The sequence below is a fragment of the Xiphophorus maculatus genome, chromosome 4, assembly GCF_002775205.1.
Source record: "Xiphophorus maculatus strain JP 163 A chromosome 4, X_maculatus-5.0-male, whole genome shotgun sequence".
Classification (NCBI taxonomy): Eukaryota; Metazoa; Chordata; class Actinopteri; order Cyprinodontiformes; family Poeciliidae; genus Xiphophorus; species Xiphophorus maculatus.
The window spans coordinates 29648681-29666614 of record NC_036446.1 but is presented as its reverse complement, the minus strand read 5'-3'; the positions used below and the strand labels follow the sequence as shown (position 1 = coordinate 29666614).

The 17934-nt window shown below is 37.7% G+C and overlaps 1 protein-coding gene across 5 annotated transcripts in view; it reads left to right on the top strand.

Moving 5' to 3' along the window:
• The first annotated feature begins 782 nt into the window (after positions 1-782).
• The window catches only part of LOC102217262 (multiple C2 and transmembrane domain-containing protein 2-like), a 47276-nt gene continuing 30124 nt past the window's right edge, over positions 783-17934 (top strand). The window contains exons 1-2 of one of the 5 annotated variants that reach the window (XM_023332342.1): positions 783-917; positions 12942-13486. In XM_023332342.1, the coding sequence (XP_023188110.1) occupies positions 12983-13486 (504 nt within the window). In that variant the 5' untranslated portion in view covers positions 783-917; positions 12942-12982. Of the gene's footprint in view, positions 1006-8757; positions 8850-12941; positions 13487-17576; positions 17730-17934 lie in introns of those variants that run through there. The other 4 variants (XM_023332343.1, XM_023332345.1, XM_023332344.1 and 1 more) reach the window with 4 other exon arrangements.

Below are 17934 nucleotides of genomic sequence, written 5' to 3'. Positions count from 1 at the left end.
CGCAGGACAACTTCTAGTTTTATCAACTTGGCCATTATGGAAGAGTGGCAATAAGAGGTTGCTGAAAGAAAATTACATCACCCTGAGTACCTGAGTTTGAAGTATTTAGAGAAGATGAACAGGCCGACTTTTCAGTCTGTAGACGTACAAAACTGAGTGAGACAGAAGTGACATACCACTTTAAAACTGCTCCACAAAGTATTGACAATTGCTGACTAATACATGCAATTTTTCACAGATTTTGTTTGTAAAATAAAACTAATAACAATAATAAATTGAACATCATGTGTCTCTTCCACCTCAAAATGATGCATCGCTTTTTCTTTGTTTGTCACATAAATCCCAACAAAATACATCAAAGGTATTAAAAGATGATGCTTTTCAAGGCGCCATATTGATTTTAAAGTCAAACTGAAAAAGGTTTTTATGACTGAGTTGAATTACTCATGGCGCTGATTTGTCATACTGTGCACATAAGCTAATTGTGAGAATGAAATCCTTTACTATCACTATGAACAAAAATAGGTTAGTCGGAGTTTACCAGAAGTCATGGATTTTATTTTGAAATGACAAAAAGCCTGAGAAAGTTCGACCGTAGTCGGAATGTTGATTGAATTATATATTGATTAACACTTTTTTTTAAAATTAGATCATTCCTAAATATGACTTTTGCCGTGAGGTCTCACCAGGAAGTGCTTTTACTTTTTCAGAAGCTCGCGCGCAGTGCTGCTGAGTCGCGTGCTTGACTCCTGCTGCTCCGGGGCAGAGAGGAGGAGGAGGAAGTCTCTGCGTCAGACACTCAGCCTACCGTCGGTGTTCCGACCTGTCGCTGTTCGTCCTGACAGAGAGACGATGCTCGCCGGGCGCTATGTGAGCCAGGAACTGCTGTCGGAGGCTTTACGGAGCGGCGTCACGAGGTAAACCAGTAAAACATTAGGACTTTTCTCCACACTTCCTCTTGAGTAGAAAGTTACCTGTGAGGCTCGTCGGGGTGAGGCTGGCCAGGTGAGCACTTTCCTTCCTTTCCTGAAATACCTCGTCGAGTTGGGCGGCTGACTCATAAAAGATGAAAGCATTTCCCCGTGAGAGTATTCCTCGTTAAAAAAAAAAAAGTATGTATGCCAAAATAGCCGCGCCTTGTTACATAGTTTCTAGGCTGTATATATATATATATATATTTTCTCTTCTCAAATCACTAATATACATTATATATTGCTTCGCTTTTATTTCTGTTGCCCTCCATTCCTTCTCTGAGACTTTACTGAACTACAATTTGGCCTTTTGTATGACAAGGTCGATGCCTTTTAGTTAAAACCATTAAGCATAAATACTATAAGAAGTTAGACATGTCTAACTTTTCAATGGCAAACTAGAATATATAAATATTTCATATAAATAACACTCACACACACACAAAGTGTGTGTTTGCATGTAAGACGCCGTGGCTCTGTTGTTTGGGGTAATTATTTAGCGGCTCAGGCTTTGCTGTGAACATGTCTTGCCTCATATCAGTGTGAAGGAACCACAGACTTTGAAACAGTTTCAGGAAATCGCTTCATCTCTTGCTCTGGCAACACCGAGCAGTAACGCAGTTTCTCAACCCCACCGGCCGAGAAACAAATAGATGCAAGATTTTACATTTTGCATGACAGCTTTGTCAACATCAGGTGGTCAAATCGCAGTTAAGAAATTCAGATCCATTGCCCCTAATTCAATATATCTAAGATTTAGAGGATGTAGCGAACAGAAGTGCTTTAGTGTTTAGTAAGGGATTAACCCAGTACCCATCCTGGAACGCTGCTGTGCATTCTTTTGAGGTCTGTGGCTTTTTTTTTTTTTAACTCTTTTAAAAAAAAATTTTTTTATCCAATAACAGTGACCTGATTTGGGAATGAGAGCAGTACATGCTCAGGCGTTGTTGCGGATGCATGTGTCTGCATGCTCGACGGTTAGTATTAACAAAATGCTCAGGATTGCTTTGCCAGAGTAGAAAAGCACAACTTGAACATCATTAGGATTATTGTCATCGCATCGATCCCACTGCCAAAGCCGCCTCACGTGGCAATGTCCCGATGGGAGAAAAACACAACCGTAGCTGATGGCTTTTAGCTCTGTGTATTCCTAATAAAGTTTCCCAAAGTTGACCAAATGAGGATATTAAAGTTTCATGTTGGGTCACGCTGACAACTCAGCTCTCATTTCTTTAAAGGGACAGTGTTATAGCACAATCATCACCCTCAGTTGTTATAAAAATCCTATGTATATCCAATTTGACTTTGCAATGTAGCGCCTTGAAATTGGGCCTCTGTCTCTTTAAAACCTCCTGCTCTTTCTGAAACTCCGCCTTCAGGAAGTCATCACAACATGGCTCCTCTATTAACACTTTAGCAACGTTTTTTTGTTTGTTTTTTTTAAAACCAGCATTTCACTCAGCTGGTATGATGAGCTCAGCCAGGTGTTTGCTAATAGCTGCTGGCTAGTCTGAAGGAGCTGAGTGAGGGGTTCTGGGGGAGGGCTGCTCTGTGAGGCAGACGGTTTGGAGAAGCTTTGTCCTTGACGGCAGGACTAGGTTCACCCAGGCGTTTTGCACAACTAAATGGTTACCGTGGGAGATTAAAATATTTCACAGACATGCATGAAAGAATCAAGGCGACTCTCCAGGTATGCTTTTGATGAAGGAATAACATTATAACATTATGTAAAGCTTAAAAACATAACATTTACATAACCTTCATGTTTCATTTTGGGAGGTCGGTAATCAGCCGATACTTACATGTGAAATTTTTTTTCCCACCTCTGCAAAGGTCTGAAAATCAGCTGCTAAGGTAAAATAGCATATTTGTCTGGATGAAATTTTACATATCGAGCACTGAGAAAGTATGGATCAGTAGCATCATACTGCCACTGCCGTGTTTCGCCTTCTGAATAATGTGTTCTCTTTGTTTCTTGAGGTAAAACTGCAAATTGGACTTTTTATGTTCCTCTGTGAACGTTGGCTCTCTGCTGCTCTTGCTTTATTAACGTTCTTGTTGCCTAGCAAACAGCTGGACTCCACCAGTTACAGATGTGACTTCGGGTGCAGATGTTTTCATTGCATTTTATTTAGTCTTGGCACAGTAGAAACAACTGAATTCAAATGCATGCTAGAATTTAAAAAAAAATTTATTAAAAAAATAAAAAACTTAGGGAAACCTTGTATCCTTCCACTTCATTGTCATGCTGTATTTAGCATGACAATGCTAAATCACATAAAATCCCAACAACATAATCTGACATTTTCTTTTTGACTGTAAACGCTCACATTCTTACTTTTGAAAGTTTCAGCAGCTACATTTAGGACCAAACCTGTTCTGGGTCTGAACTTGTTTTTCCATCACTCTGTAATATTCTAACCTTTCACATCTGTTTATTTATCATGGTCATATTGACTCAACCTGTGATGTTGCTGTTTTTCGTTTACGCAGACCCTCTCTGAATCCTCTGGGTTTTTTTGTAAGAGAATCTGATAAGAGCTGAGCGTTTCAGGGCCAGGCTGACCTCAGGAAGCTCCTTGACCTTTGCTGGCTGCAGCCTTCGCATGTGAACGAGAAAATTTTTCTTTCAGTGCGTCTAACTCTCTGATTATTGCAGCTGCAGGTCTCAACGTGTGTTTGCTGCAAGTCACACCAATTCAAAACCCTGCAGAAATACCACAGACCTCATGTGCTAAGTCAAGGTTTTATATATAGCGGATTTCAGCAACAGTGGTAGTTTAATTGCTCTTCATTGTGAAGACATAAATAAATATAACATAACAGTGGCAAAGTAAAGAGAAGTAATAAATTGTAATCTGGATTAGATTTAATCTGTTTCTCAATTGTTATTAATCAAAGGCAGCTCTAAAAAAGTGACTTTTTAGTCTTGATTTAAACGAAGTTGATGTTTCAGCATTTTTACAGTTTTCTGGAAGTGTGTTCCAGATTAGAGGAGCATAAAAACTGAATGCTGCTTCACCATGTTTGGTTCTGGCTCTGGGTTTGGTTCTGGTCCTGGTTAAAGTCTGCTTCTAGACGTTAACCAGAAGACCTGAGAGGTCTGGAAGTTGATACAGCAACAACAACAGATCTTTAATGTATTGAGTTTCTAAGCCGTTCAGTGAATCAGAAGTATTCAATAGTCTCTGAGCTACAGGGAGCCAGGGCAGGGACCTGTGGAGACGCTGTTGCAGTAATCAATGCGATGAAAGATAAATGTCCCATTGAACATTTTGATAAGGGCAGTCATCAGGACTGTGGTGAGCACAGAAAAGGAAAAAATGTAATCGTTTCAGTCTCTCTCTCTCTGTAACCTGCTAAAACTCAAACACTCTCAGTCATGGTTCAGCCAACCATGACAGCACAATGGTTTGAAATCACCAGGAGGAAATACATTTTGTTTTGCCCAATAAGTTAAAATTAGAATATATGGAAGTCATATGATTTTATCTGTTATTGTGTTAGTGCCAAACAAAGATTAAAAAAACTGTCTGTATTTAAAAAAAAAAAAATTTCTCCATAAAATCTTCATGCGCCCTTTTCTGTCCTTGACAGCAACATGTGAGATCAAGGAGAAAAAAAATGCAACTACTGTAAAAACATTGCATGTTGTTTCATCCCTGATTAATGCATCTGTTGGTGTTTCAGCTGTAGTGGAACCGGTGCTGGTTTCACAGAACTTGTATCATTTGTCACATCTGGAGTATTTGAATATCCTCGCAGCCTTCGCCGCTACGAGAACAGCAGCGGGTTTATCTGTGTTTCATGGGTAAACAGGGACAGTTATTTATCTGCACCGGACTGTTACTGAAGGTTTTTAGAGCAACACTCGATCGCCACAGCGCTTCAATCTGTGCCTCACGGCTGTGGTGGTGGTTAGCGACCGAGCTGATGGCATCGTTAGGATGGCCAGAGTTAATCATTGACCTATATGGTCTCTGTGTAAAGACAGCAGGTGACTGTGTTTGTGTGAAGTGGGAGGGACCGGCTAGAAATGATCGCAGGAACAAATCAGCTACTAATCGGCGGCGCTTGGATACCGTCAAATGTTTGTACGTCGAGGATGTTTACCTTTGATTCCTACACATGCTGATTGGTTGTGGTTTTAGTCTGACATAAAAAAAAACAAAAACCCTCATCAGGTTTATTTTATAGATAGTAAAACACAATGAAGTGAAAGGAGTGCATGCTGTCTGCCGTCCTCCATTGTACATCCTGATGGTGCGTCTTCACAGGGTAATTAAACGGACATCATCCGACCATGAATCCATTGCTTCTAGGTCAGCTAACATGCTTTCTGTGGCTTATTGTTGGCCATCAGAAATGTGGACTTAAGTCAGATTAGGATCAAGACTGCTTTGCAGTTATGTCACTCCATAAAGAACATGCTTTGATGCTTTGTTTTATGATTACTCATTGTCTTTTTGTGGCTACTTTTGCTACAAAGGCTAACCTCAAATGCATCCATCCATCATATGCCTTTTCCCACAAAGTAAGTCTGTCAAAATCCTTAAAAGACTGAAACAACTAGCCTCTCTTCTCTGTTCACAAATCAGAAATCATGTGAGATTCAAAAATTAATCCAGCATCGCAGAGCAACAGGAGGCATGAAGTGGAGTTATAAGTGTTAGCTAAAGGTTAAATACGTCTGCAGCACATTTTGGTTTTGTTCTATTTTTTAAGTGTAAACGACACTGAATCAACTTTTCTTGGCTCAAACCCACATTGGCAGGTTTGACGTGAGCAAAAGCACTGGTGGTAGAAATGTGTGTCAGCCGTCTCCACCTGTGGTTTCATAGCAAAACAATACCACAGGGGTTTAAGCATGTTTTGTTCTAAAATATGGGCTCAGTCTGATTCAAACATTTCTAAACATCCAACACTTTTCAAGTAACTATGTATATTTTTATAATCTGTCTATCCACACTTTATTCTTTGAAAATTGTAATTAAATCTCCAGTCAGTTTTTTAAAAGCATTATTAGAACATAATAAAAAATAAGTTTAGTTTAGAAACCAAACAGGAATCTATATGTACTGCTAACCAAATAATCAAAAAATCTGGTTTGTTTTTTACATTTCTAACTATTTCAGTTTTTCTTCTTTTACATTTTATTTTTTACTCCCACAGTCAAAATCAGAGTTGTATCTTATTTTAGTTTGTTTAGGTTAGTTGTATCTTTGTTTGGTTTATCATAAGGTAATTGTCTACTTATCCTCCTTTTTTAAATGTTGAAGTTGGTTTTGTGAGGTTGAGCCCAAATGTTGCGTAAAATTTGCTTCCTTGGGAATCAATAAAGATAAAATAATAATAAAAAAATGTTGAAAACCTGTAAATTAAAATAGAACTGGTTCTTAAAATTGTTAAAGTGACGGGACAGCAGCACTTGGTGTGCAAAAGGAGAAGTTTATGTACAGACGGTGGTGCAAGATGACTTTATTCACTTATATGGCTTAGATTGATGAATGTTTTTGCTTTGAACCTGAAAGGTTTAGTTAGTAACTGCATACATTAGTGCTGCAACTATAGTTTTAAATCAGTTTTACATCTGTACCAACCAAACTACAGAACTTACCCTACCTTTCAGGTATTTTTAGATACCAGCAGGTCACAGACTGAAAGGTGTTTGTTGTTTCTGTAAATTCCATACTGTCAGACTTAATGATTGCCGTCTTTCCAACATTGTTGCGCTTTCGAAACCAAAGTGTTTGAAGCTAGTGTTAGAGTATCAGCTATATCCTGTTTAGTAAGCAGGATATAATACTTTATTTTAGAGTATGAGGAAACTTATAACTTAAATATGGTTGGCAGAAAGACATTTCCTTAAATGTCCCTCCCTGCCCCAGGCCTGGTTTTCTTTTCTTTTGCTACTCTATGATTGTACTTAGCTAGAGATGCAACTAACGATTATCTGATCGATCAATCCGTTGATTTATTCTGATGATTAATCAAATAAAATAATTGGCACGATCTGCAGATTTTTCATTTGAGCCTTTTTTATACAATATTAGAAAGTACATTAATATAAACAAATGGTGCAGTTCTTTCAGTGCACATGATTATTTATAGCATAAGAAGCATCTGCAGCTTAAAACAACTTCTAACATCATGTAAAAAGCTCAGCCCTTTCTGCTTCACTTAGCATCAATAGGACTGATGTTTTGATTTTTTTTTGTTAATCTGATTGCTAATTGGATAGTAAAACGTGCCTAGCAGATTTTTATCTCTATATTTTACAGAATTTGAACCAGGTGAAGCTAAAATTACGCCACGCGTGGCGTTTTGGGTAGAACATATTTACAGATAGTTTTTCTGTCTTTAATGCAAAGTGTATATATTTATTGTACAATTTTGGCTCAATTACTTCTCTACAAAATTAGTTGACAATTATTTCACTTATCAATTCATCACGATTAACTGGATTAATTGTTTCAGTCCTGCTCTCAGCCCTGTGATGGAAGACCAGTTCATGTTTCTGAGCTTTGTGTGAGTCTGACCTCCAGAAGCTGCTTCAGATGTAAATCAGGTATTTCTGGGCTAAATTGTTCTTTAACAGTGACCCCACATTCATTCTTTGATCTCATCGTCTATTTTCCATCGATTTGTTTTATCATATTTTCTCGGTGTGAGCGTTAGCCCCACATCGGCGAGTGAATTACCTAAAAAAGTGTCTGCATATTGGCTCACCAATTCATTATCGGTTGAATTTCTAAAGAAATAGACAGAGAGCCACTGTGACGTTATGATGCAGATGGTAGACTGCGATAGGTTGAACTGTTGCTGAAACACCAGGATGTTCTGTTGTAACGTAGAATCAGCCGGCGTTAATTTCTACAGGACTTTAAAAGGAAGCTGCAGATAAGCACTTCCCCGATTTTCTCAAATAAAGATTGAAGAAGAATTGTTAAAACTCTCCTTTTTGAAATCCCTAAAAGCGATGGAAGAAATAGGAATAGTTTAGATTGTTATGTGATAAAATTTGATTTTGTGAAAACTTTTTATTTGCCATGCCAAGCAAAAAATATGCCTCTTTACTTGGAGCAGTTGTTGGACTCGTGTTCCAACAAACATGAGTGTCACAGAGTAAATCTAATATTTAAATCCTACTGCATCTGTAAGTCTCCTTCTGTCAGGCAGCCATCAGGTAGTCGTGCTTTACAAGTTTTCTATTTAGCCACATTTTTCCAGGCAATGGTCTCAACAGAAGCTAATATCTGCTGCGTGAGCTGACAGGAGTCTTGCTTGTCATGTTCCTTGACAGCACCTTCACACCCAGCTGCAGACTGATGACTCTGCAGTTCAGTGGCTGCCTTAGGAGATAATACATAGTGCTGGTCGATGGTTGCGCTCTGTGACATTTGGTCACTCCAAGCGGACGGACAAAGAGAGATCTCAGCTCTTAAAGCCGACTCCTCTAGGTAGGCATTAACTGTTTTGGTCTGTTTGATTTCTTTTTGAAAAGCAGAAAGTTTGTTGTGTTTAGCCTTTGAGTTGCACGAGCTGTGACTGGCATGAAAGAATGAAGTTATGTGAACAGAGGTTTCACTGTTTACTAAGAGCTACTGAGACATTCAGAAGTTAGACAAAAGAATGCAAAGCTCTTTATCAAATGCTTCCTTTTCATTTCTTTTAGTTTCACTTTTTAAGATCTTACAGTTCAGTTAGGCAGGTTTCCTAAGGCTCTTAGTCAGCAAGCAGTGAGATACGCGACTCAGTGTCTGTGCACACACTGTGAGGGCAGTGTGAAGACTCTCAGCCACAGTGGAATATAATAACAAACATCTGGACATCTTCACATCTGTATCGGAGACATCGGAGATCAGAATTACAGGAAAGGTAGAAACACATGTTCACTCTTATTATCTAATGCTAACATTTAATATATGTGTTGGAACATGTAGGAATGAAAACTGCTGCAACATGTAATTGTGTACAGTAGGACAAATTAATGTGAAGTAGGGCTGAAGCAATTAATCGTGACGAATCGATTATTGAAATAATCGTCAATTAATTTAGTAATTGATTGTTAACTGGAGTGTACAGACACAAAAAAGGCCATTTGCTGAAAAACGTTTCCAGAGCTGTAGCTAAGCAAAAACTGTACAACGTGTGTACAATTTGCATTTAAGACAAAAACATCCGTGTCTGTAAACATGTTCCACCCTGAACTCCTCAAGTGGCATTTTTAGCTGCACCTGGTTCAAATTTTGTAAAGAAAGAAAGAAAGAAAGAAAAAAAAACAACTATCAAAAAAATTTTAATTATTGTTTTAGCTGCAGATTCATCCTTTGCTGCAAATGATCAAGCGTAGACTAAAGAAATGCTGTTATTGTCTTATTTAATAAAATTATTTGAATTATTTTCTCCTTTGCATCTTTAATATATTTCAAATTTTGTGTAAAACAAAAAAAAAAAACCCAGATGTAAGCGGTTAATCAAACAACCTGCAGAATGTGCCATTTAAAAAAAATTCATTAAGCATCAGGATAATCAATAACTAAAATAGTAGTTGCAGCTCTGCTTGACATGGTTGTTTTTTTTTTTTTATTGTTTTTTAGAAATTGTTGAAGTATGAATGTTTTTTTTGGTAATATTTGATATTTTCTAGCTGTTTACAAGATGCAAATATATAAAAAGTGACCATTTCTTATAGGTTGTAGAGTTTGGCTCTTAACTTTTGGGTAAGTAATCTCCAAGAGGAGAACTGTATTTATTTAAAACGTCTTGAGTGGAATGCAGACCTTAATTGATGCTGAAGATCTTCTTGTAGATTGCAGTTTTTCCTTTCCTCCCTCCCTCTCGGCTCCTTACCCCTGCATCGCATTACACTGACTGATGTAATGCAGTTCACGGATGTTTATGGAGTTGGAACAATGTTTATTGGATTTCTAAATACACTTATTAGATGCATAAATGCTGCTGTGTGTTTTGTAAGACAAAGGGAGTCGATTCTGGGCAATATCCACAAATCCATGAATCGGTCGCTGCGTTTTGAGATGAGCTGAGTCAGAGGGAGGCGTCGCATTGTTTAGTTTTCGACCTTCTTCCTTGTAAATAAAACCAGATTTTGCAGATCATAATCACACGTCACGCCCGCTTCCAGCTGCTTTCCTTACATCCACATTCAGGAAACAGTAACTCTGACATGCAGTCTAATGATTGTGCCCAGTATTAGCCTTTTTTCTTTTTTTTTTTGAGTCTAGTATGTTTTATGTGATGTGTTGGTGGGCCGCAGTGTAAACCAAAAACCCCCTGGAAAACAAGAGAAATGCCAAAGGACGGTAGAAGTATCTTATTTGAGCAAGTATTAAATTCCTCTGTAATAGGAATCACACAAACAATTGTTTATCAATGAATAAAAAATTGTGTTTGTGCCGACGTCTGCTCTGGAATGAGGATGCAAATATTTGCTTTAGAACACTAATAGTTTGTTGAATCTTTTTCTCTTCCTCCTTTTCCACGCCTTTGTTTTGCTTCCTGCCAGTCAACATTGTGAAAGTTGATGCAGAATGAAAGCTGTCAGCGCAGCAATCTTATCTGACTCCTGAACAATAACTTGTACTTTTTGTAGAATCTCATTGTTGTCTGAGGTAAGAGTTGATCTTCCGGTTTGGTTAGAACATCAAATGTCTGTCGCTAACGTCTTAACTAAAAGAAAGCGATGTAAAACACTAGGGGTGGAAGGTTTGATCGGTGCATACATTCCAAAACACTTTATTGATCTGAAAGGCAAATTAAAGGGATTCATGTAGTTCGTAAACTAAATGCTTCATGAGAAAATAATCAGCACCTACTTCCTAATCTGTGGTGGGTTCAATACAAAGGATTTCATCTTAAAGAGATGAAGTTGAGAAAGCACTCTGTTGATTTATGTTTTAACATACATCATGCTGCACATTTACTCTGATCAGACGTTTGGGAAACGTTTGGCCCTTTATGCTGCAGGTGATGCTGCTCAGACTGTTGAATCCTGTCCAAGTGTGAGGTTCATAACCCTGCAGCTGGAGCGCTGGCTTATTTAGACGGCTGTCAGTATAATGCTGCTTAAAGGGAAGGACTATGATGCTGATTGAGAACTCACTAGAAAGGAATGCATTCTTGGAGTATCCTCAGTACTATAGTTCATTATTTCAGAGCTTAAGTTGGACTTCTGCTTTTAGCTGGAAAGGTGCTAGCCAGTGTTTTGGAACCATGAGAAAACTTAAACAATAGGGGTTTATAAAAAAACAAAACATCAGTTCCTATTTTGGGCTTGATATCGTGATGGCTCATGAAAACACAGAGTGGCTAAAATGCCAATGTTGTGATTGTTAAATATATCTTTCATATTTATTAACTCTGATTTCAGAAAAATAGTTTAAATATTTTTGAATGATAATAAACTGATTGGTTTTATTTCCTGATAAGGATACATTAATGAATGATTTGATGAATAAATTAAATGTAATATTTTTATTAACTGCTAGTAACATAAACTCTCCGTCGTCTCTGTCATGTCAAACAGGTGCATATCTTATATTTATGGGTTAGTAAGTATTTTAATACTTCCAGGAACAGTGTTATTCTGAAAATGACTGGTTTCAAATGTTGTGCATGTCTTTGTGGGGTTTGATTTTTATTTGAATGGGGATACTTTTTCAATTGATTTATGTTTATTTTACAAAATCAACAAAATTGACAAATTACAGTAAATGAACAAAAAATGAAACTTGTTTCCAAATACATATTTGTTTAATGCAGATTGCCTGTTTTAAGCAATAGAATTAGTATTTTCTGCCACATTTAATAACCATACTGCAGTGTCTTTATTTTTAAAGCCCCTATGACCGTATTGGTAATAAATGTTTATGCACACTGCTCTCTTACATGCAGTGAGGAAATGTTTTTTTGAGAGTACAAGTCTTTGTTACTGCCTTCAAAAGAAACTTGGATTTTAACTCTGAATTATTAAAACATGAATTTCCCCAGGCTGATTTTTCTTTCCTTTTCTACGTGATCCTTCCCAGTGTGGGGTCTGAAACTCTTGGTATTTTTCCATCTCAGCTGAAAGTGGAATTCTGCTCTTCTTTTCAAATATTTCCATAGTAGGTTGCAGGATTTTGTCAGCATATTTGAATGCATTTGCTGCCAAACACCTTGATATTCAGCAATAACTTGCTGCGTTTAAATCTTGATTGAAAATAAAAATACAAAGAAAGGACAGGATTATATATAAAATGCCAGAGATTAGGTTGATTCAAGAAGTCCCACCTCACAAGCAGAGACTTTTTCAGGCAGATAAATTCCTTCTTTTGTTACAGATGTGAATATTTCGGTGTCTTTTTAGGGGCACAATTCAATTCAAAGGCGATTTTTGATTCAGAAACCAATTTGTTTCTATTCAAACGGTCCAGAGATTCTGTGTAATTTATGAGATTGATAGAAAGGAAAAATAGATTTGTGCATACAATTCTGTAACTTAAGTTGCAAGGATTAGGTTGGCCAGCTGCCTGGCTTTTTCTTTCATAAAAAACACCAAAGAATTATTCCAAAAACATGCAGTGAGAGAGACGGCCTCCTACGGTGGCAGAAGAAGCGTAATGCGAGATGAAGCATGCTGGCAAATATTAGCGTAGAAGACAAACATTAACGCATTTTAAAATCGATTTTTGAGAGTTTCAAATCAATTCAGAAGTCTTAAGACTTGTACCTGAGCTTTTCTACAGAATCTATTTTCTATCTTCCATATGGTTTTGGTTCCTTAAATGGAATCACAAAAATGACCCAAGTTCCTGCAGTGGAAACTTACCTTCTGTTGCCTGTTTGTGTTTGTTGCAGCTCCGATCTCTGATTAGGTGTGAAACAGCTTGAGTATCTCGTTGAAACTTAAGTCGTTTTGGCTGTTGGCTTAAACCTAATGCTCCTCCGTGTTTCTGTTTCTCACTCCAGCTGTTATTGATGCCCAGACGCTAGCCGCACCTCTGCCCGCGATGGAATCCAAGAAGCGGAGCAAGCTGGACATTTTCCGGAAGAAAGTCCTGCCTCATCTGCACCGGGGCAAGAAGAGTCCCACCAAGCATGTCCTCCAACCCAACCACATCATGGACAACCGGATGAGCACGTCCGTCCCAGACATAAGAGACATGAGGCAGGAGTACGAGCGCGTCGCCTCCAGCACGCAGCCACACCTCTACAGCTCTCAGAACCACGACAGCGTCTCGCCACTGGTGGACAGGCGGACGGGTGGGAGTGGCCTGCTGGTGCCCAGCGCCGCTGACAAGCGCGTACACAGGCGGAGCATGCCTGCAGACTGCACAGACTGGGATTTCTCCCAGGAGGCAGTGAATGGTTTCCGTGGAGAAGAGACGAGCTCGATGGAGACGCAGCAGAGAGCCGTTTCAGGCATGGAGCCCGAGGAGCTGGCCCTGCCAGAGATAATGACTGTATACACACCAGACGGGCCTGCAGAGGACGCTTCACCGGACAGTACACAGGTATGCTAACTGCTTTTTAATTAAAATACACTGATATGAATCGGTTCTTCAGAGATAAGTGAGAGTTTGAGTACTGAATGATAATGGTTTAAACGTCTTTGTTTTCAGAAAGCAGCAAATTAAAAACTGCTAGCTTGTTCATTTAAAAGTAAACTAATAATAAATATATGAAAAGACTAAACATTAAATATTCTATATAGACCAGGCCTGTCATGGTAACAAGTTTTGTTGGACAACAAAGTGTCCCAGAAGTTTTTGCAATAATATTGTTGTCTTGAGACCATTTTCTAGTAACACAACAGTATAATAATTCAAGAACACATTCTCAAAGACCAATAAACTTTATATTCTAATGAACATTTTAAATATCCAAAATAAATAAACAAAACAACAGAAACAACAAATAAAGTGAATGATGAAGTTTCAGTTTTTTATAGAAACAGAAAAAACAAATTATGCAAATGGAAATTATTGAATTTGTTTTAATTTATTATGCAATTAATTGATGTATTGCTTATTGCGACAGGCGTAAAATAAACTGCATTTAAATTACAAACAACAATAAATTAAATATAAAACATATTTGAAGACAAGCTTTAAAAAACAAACAGTGAATATAAGTGATACAAATGAAGAACTTTACAGCTGGACGTTCAGGATGAAGGTAATAAGAGACTTTAATGAAATAAGACTTTGTTGTGTACATTGGTGTGGGGGAAGGTATCGGGTGTATTTGCATAAAAATGAGAAAGTTTAACTTGGAGGCGCTGGATAAGCGACTGGTGGTGCAGGATCTCCACCCAAAACCAACAGTCCACAGCAGCTCTGTGCAAACTGTGGCTGTGTGACTGATGACATCGTTCTTAATTGGTTTCCCTTTAAACAGGGTCAAGAAGTGTTGTGCAGGTTTTCTCTTCACAAGAACAGGCTTCAAAGTTTTAGCTAAAAAAGATTAAAGCTGAGGTATTTTATGTTCATAGTTCCCTTTTTATAAAAGGACGGGGACTTTGCAGGGAGCTTTACTGTAAATCCACCCTCTCAAAGTGAAGTAGTTCACTTTTATTGATTCATTTTCCACAAAACATGCCCTCGTTCGCTCCGGACCAGCTTTCCCTAGACTATGTTTGTCATTTTTTTTAAATAGTGAATCATGAATGCTGAATTGTTTCTAGAGCTGCACACATTAAGCGGATGTGCTGACATGTTTTGGGCTGAGGGTTTGGTTTAAGTGAGGCTTCACAACAGAGCAAGGATAGCAACCGGGAATATATATTTTTTTTGTTTGTCTTTGGTGTGCAGTTTTTACAGCCAATACAATGAGACATATTTGCTTTTACAGTTATTGACTCATTTCCAAATGTAGCCTTTAAGGTTGTGGTCAGAAAGTTCAAATTTGATTCCTCAACTCGTCTTTATGCTATGCTTCACATTTTATCAGACCAGCTCTTGGAGAGTGTGTAAACGGTGGAAGTGGATGACTTGGGTAGTTTTTTGTTGTAGGGAGGGATGGAAAGTCTGGTTTTCAATTACATGGAGATGCAGGCATTTATAGAAAATGAAAGTCTCGGTTGTTAATTGAAATGAGTTACTTAATTTTGATGAAGTGGCAGAAGTGGAAGTGCTTTGGTCACCTTACTTGGTTGTTGCTAAGAGTGATATAAATAAATAAATCAACCAATCAAAGAGTAGAAAGGAATTAGAAATAGTTCAGAGAAAGCCAAAAGCCATGTCCTGTAGGAATGCAGCAAATGGTATGGCATGGTAGTAGCACCATCATTCTGTGGGAATGCTTTTCTCTAGCTGGTAGAGTTGATGGAATAATGGATGGAGCTGAAAACCGGACGAAGCTTCCTGTCTCCAGCGGTCATTGGGCAGAAGGCATGCAGAAAGACCCCAGGCTGGGATTTGAACTGAGGATCGTTTTACTGCGTTTAAAACATTATGAAGTATTTCTTGTCTAGTTGCCAGTGCAAATATCTTAGTTATCTTAAAATAAGATGAAAGTAACTTTTCAGAAGGATTTAGGAGCTTCTTTTAAGTCAATAATACCTTACTATTGATTTAAAAACATACTTGTTGCACTGGCAGGTTATTTCAGGTATAACAAGACATTTTTTCCCATGTTGTAAAGGAAATAATCTGCCAATGGAACTAGAACTTTGTCATGAATATTAGGGAATTATTGACAAGCTCCGATATATTGTACCTGTAAGTTAGTTTTGTCTTATTTCATGTGTACTAATATATTTGCACTTGAAACTAGACAAAAAACTCATGGTAAAATTTTGTGCTTGGTATTTTTTTCAAAACATAAAAAATTAAAATATATTTGTTTTGTAGTTTAGACATCCAGGACGGTCACAATAACAATTTTCCTGGATCGCAAATTTCCTCGGTAATTATTTTGATAAACAATCATGTTTTTGTTTTCAGACAATTTTCAAGAAATATATTATCAATGGATAATATTGCAAATACACCCTGTCAAATACCAATACACTTTAACTTTGTAAAGAACACTTAACACTGGAACTGGAAAATGTTTTAAATGTCCAGAATAAAAAACTACAACCAAAAACAATAAACAAAAAGGAAATAAAATGCACACACAACCAAAACCATAAATAAAATGCATCATGCAGTCAAAAACAATTAATCAACAGAATGGAAAGGATTGATCTAATTGTAATTGTGATCATGTGATTAGCTGGTTGACAATGTGAACAGGTTGTAGTGACTGAATGTCTTGTTAAGGCGCTGCACGTTACACGGATGTGTGTTTAACAACGCGACCATGTGGTGTGCACACAGCAGGTAACTAGATCCTGTCCTAATTATCGGAGACTCCTTTCTGCATGAAACAGTCAGCGTGGGTCCTGAGCTTCTCTCCCAGTTTACAGCAGCCATTTTACACCTGATATACAGTTGAAAAAATGTTTAGTGCAAAGTTCACAGGAAATGACAGTGCACTTGTAGGCATGCTGTAGACACATTCCCTCACGACAATAGAAAAAAAAATTATCTCAGGGACCCTCCATGATTTCTCTCGTTTCGTTGTGCGTTTTTAGGGTTAAGTCTGTTTGTTCCCCGGGACTCAGGAATTTTTAATAACTTGCTCAGAGGATTTGTGTCCATGGCAGTAATGCCAAACAGGAATCAATACCTAACCCAGTAGTTGTTAAACTACCTCAGTCCTTTATTACCTGTAGCTATATGCCTTTTAAAAAACATTGTCCTTTAGTGTCATATGACTTTTAAAGGACGTCTCATCTTTAGCTGTACAATATAAAACTCCTGATTCCTGCAGCCTCTTGACAAACGACAAGGCCACGTGGAATGTAAGTGCAACTATGCTGTTGAGCAACTTACGCTTTTGATGTTTGGCTAATAGATGCAATACGTATTGTGAAATGTTTTTCTTTGAAAGGTTGTGAAAAAAGTGCAATTCCTTTTCCTTTTTAAATGGTTTCATTTTTGGTGTTAATATGAAGTATGGAGGTCTTTGCACACTGACGAATAGCAGATGATGATTTTAAGTTAGATGGTTTTGGTCAGTAGATCTTAGTTGATGTATACATTATTTAGAAAGTGATACTTTGTTTATATTTTGGCTGTTATAGTTTTAGATTAAAGATTGTATTTCAGCTTGTATCCAGCTTTTGACTCGTTGAAGTCGTGTTTTCATCGTTCTGTTTATTCATTGAACCGGTTTATTGACGACAACTGAATTCTTGGTGACGACGCAAAAATGTGTTTTTGTTTCATAGAGAAAAGTTGGAAAAGGCTTAAAGCAACGATTAGAGTGAGTTTAAGGAACATCAAATAGATATAAAAGTGCAAAAACAAAGCAAGTGGTGCAAATCTGTGTGTAAAATACAAAGTTTTAAGGAGGGCTCTCTGGCCTCTTTGAGAAATTTAGAATTATTCCATTTCTTGCATCGTTTTAACTAAGTCAGTACTCCGTTAAAAAGGACTAAAATGCAAGACTAATTGGACAGATAGTGAAGAAGACTGAAAGTACATCTGGGTTACGTAATCGCAAATAAAGGTAATAAAGAAATCAAGAGCACAAGACAAGAGCATAGTGCAGAATGGCACAGACTGTGGGTAAGAGGAAAAGCAGAAACCACGACTCACTGGAAGCAGCAAAGGAGACGAGTTTACAGAGTTTGACAGGAAGCAAAGATGAGGAGGGGGTCATTTCACGAGAACCAGAGGGGATTTTCCAGTCATGACCTATGAAGTAAGTTTCACAAAAAAAAAACAGCAACACAATTTTCCTGTCCATGGTGTCAGTCATGGTTAGTTAATCCTGAGTCATTTTTTAAAATTCATAGTCAGAAATCGCTCTAAAAATGTGTTATTGTCTTCAAAACCTAAAACCTATTTTCTCTTTAACTATTTACTAGCTAAATTATTAGCTACCTTTGAGATTGGAGATCAGGCTT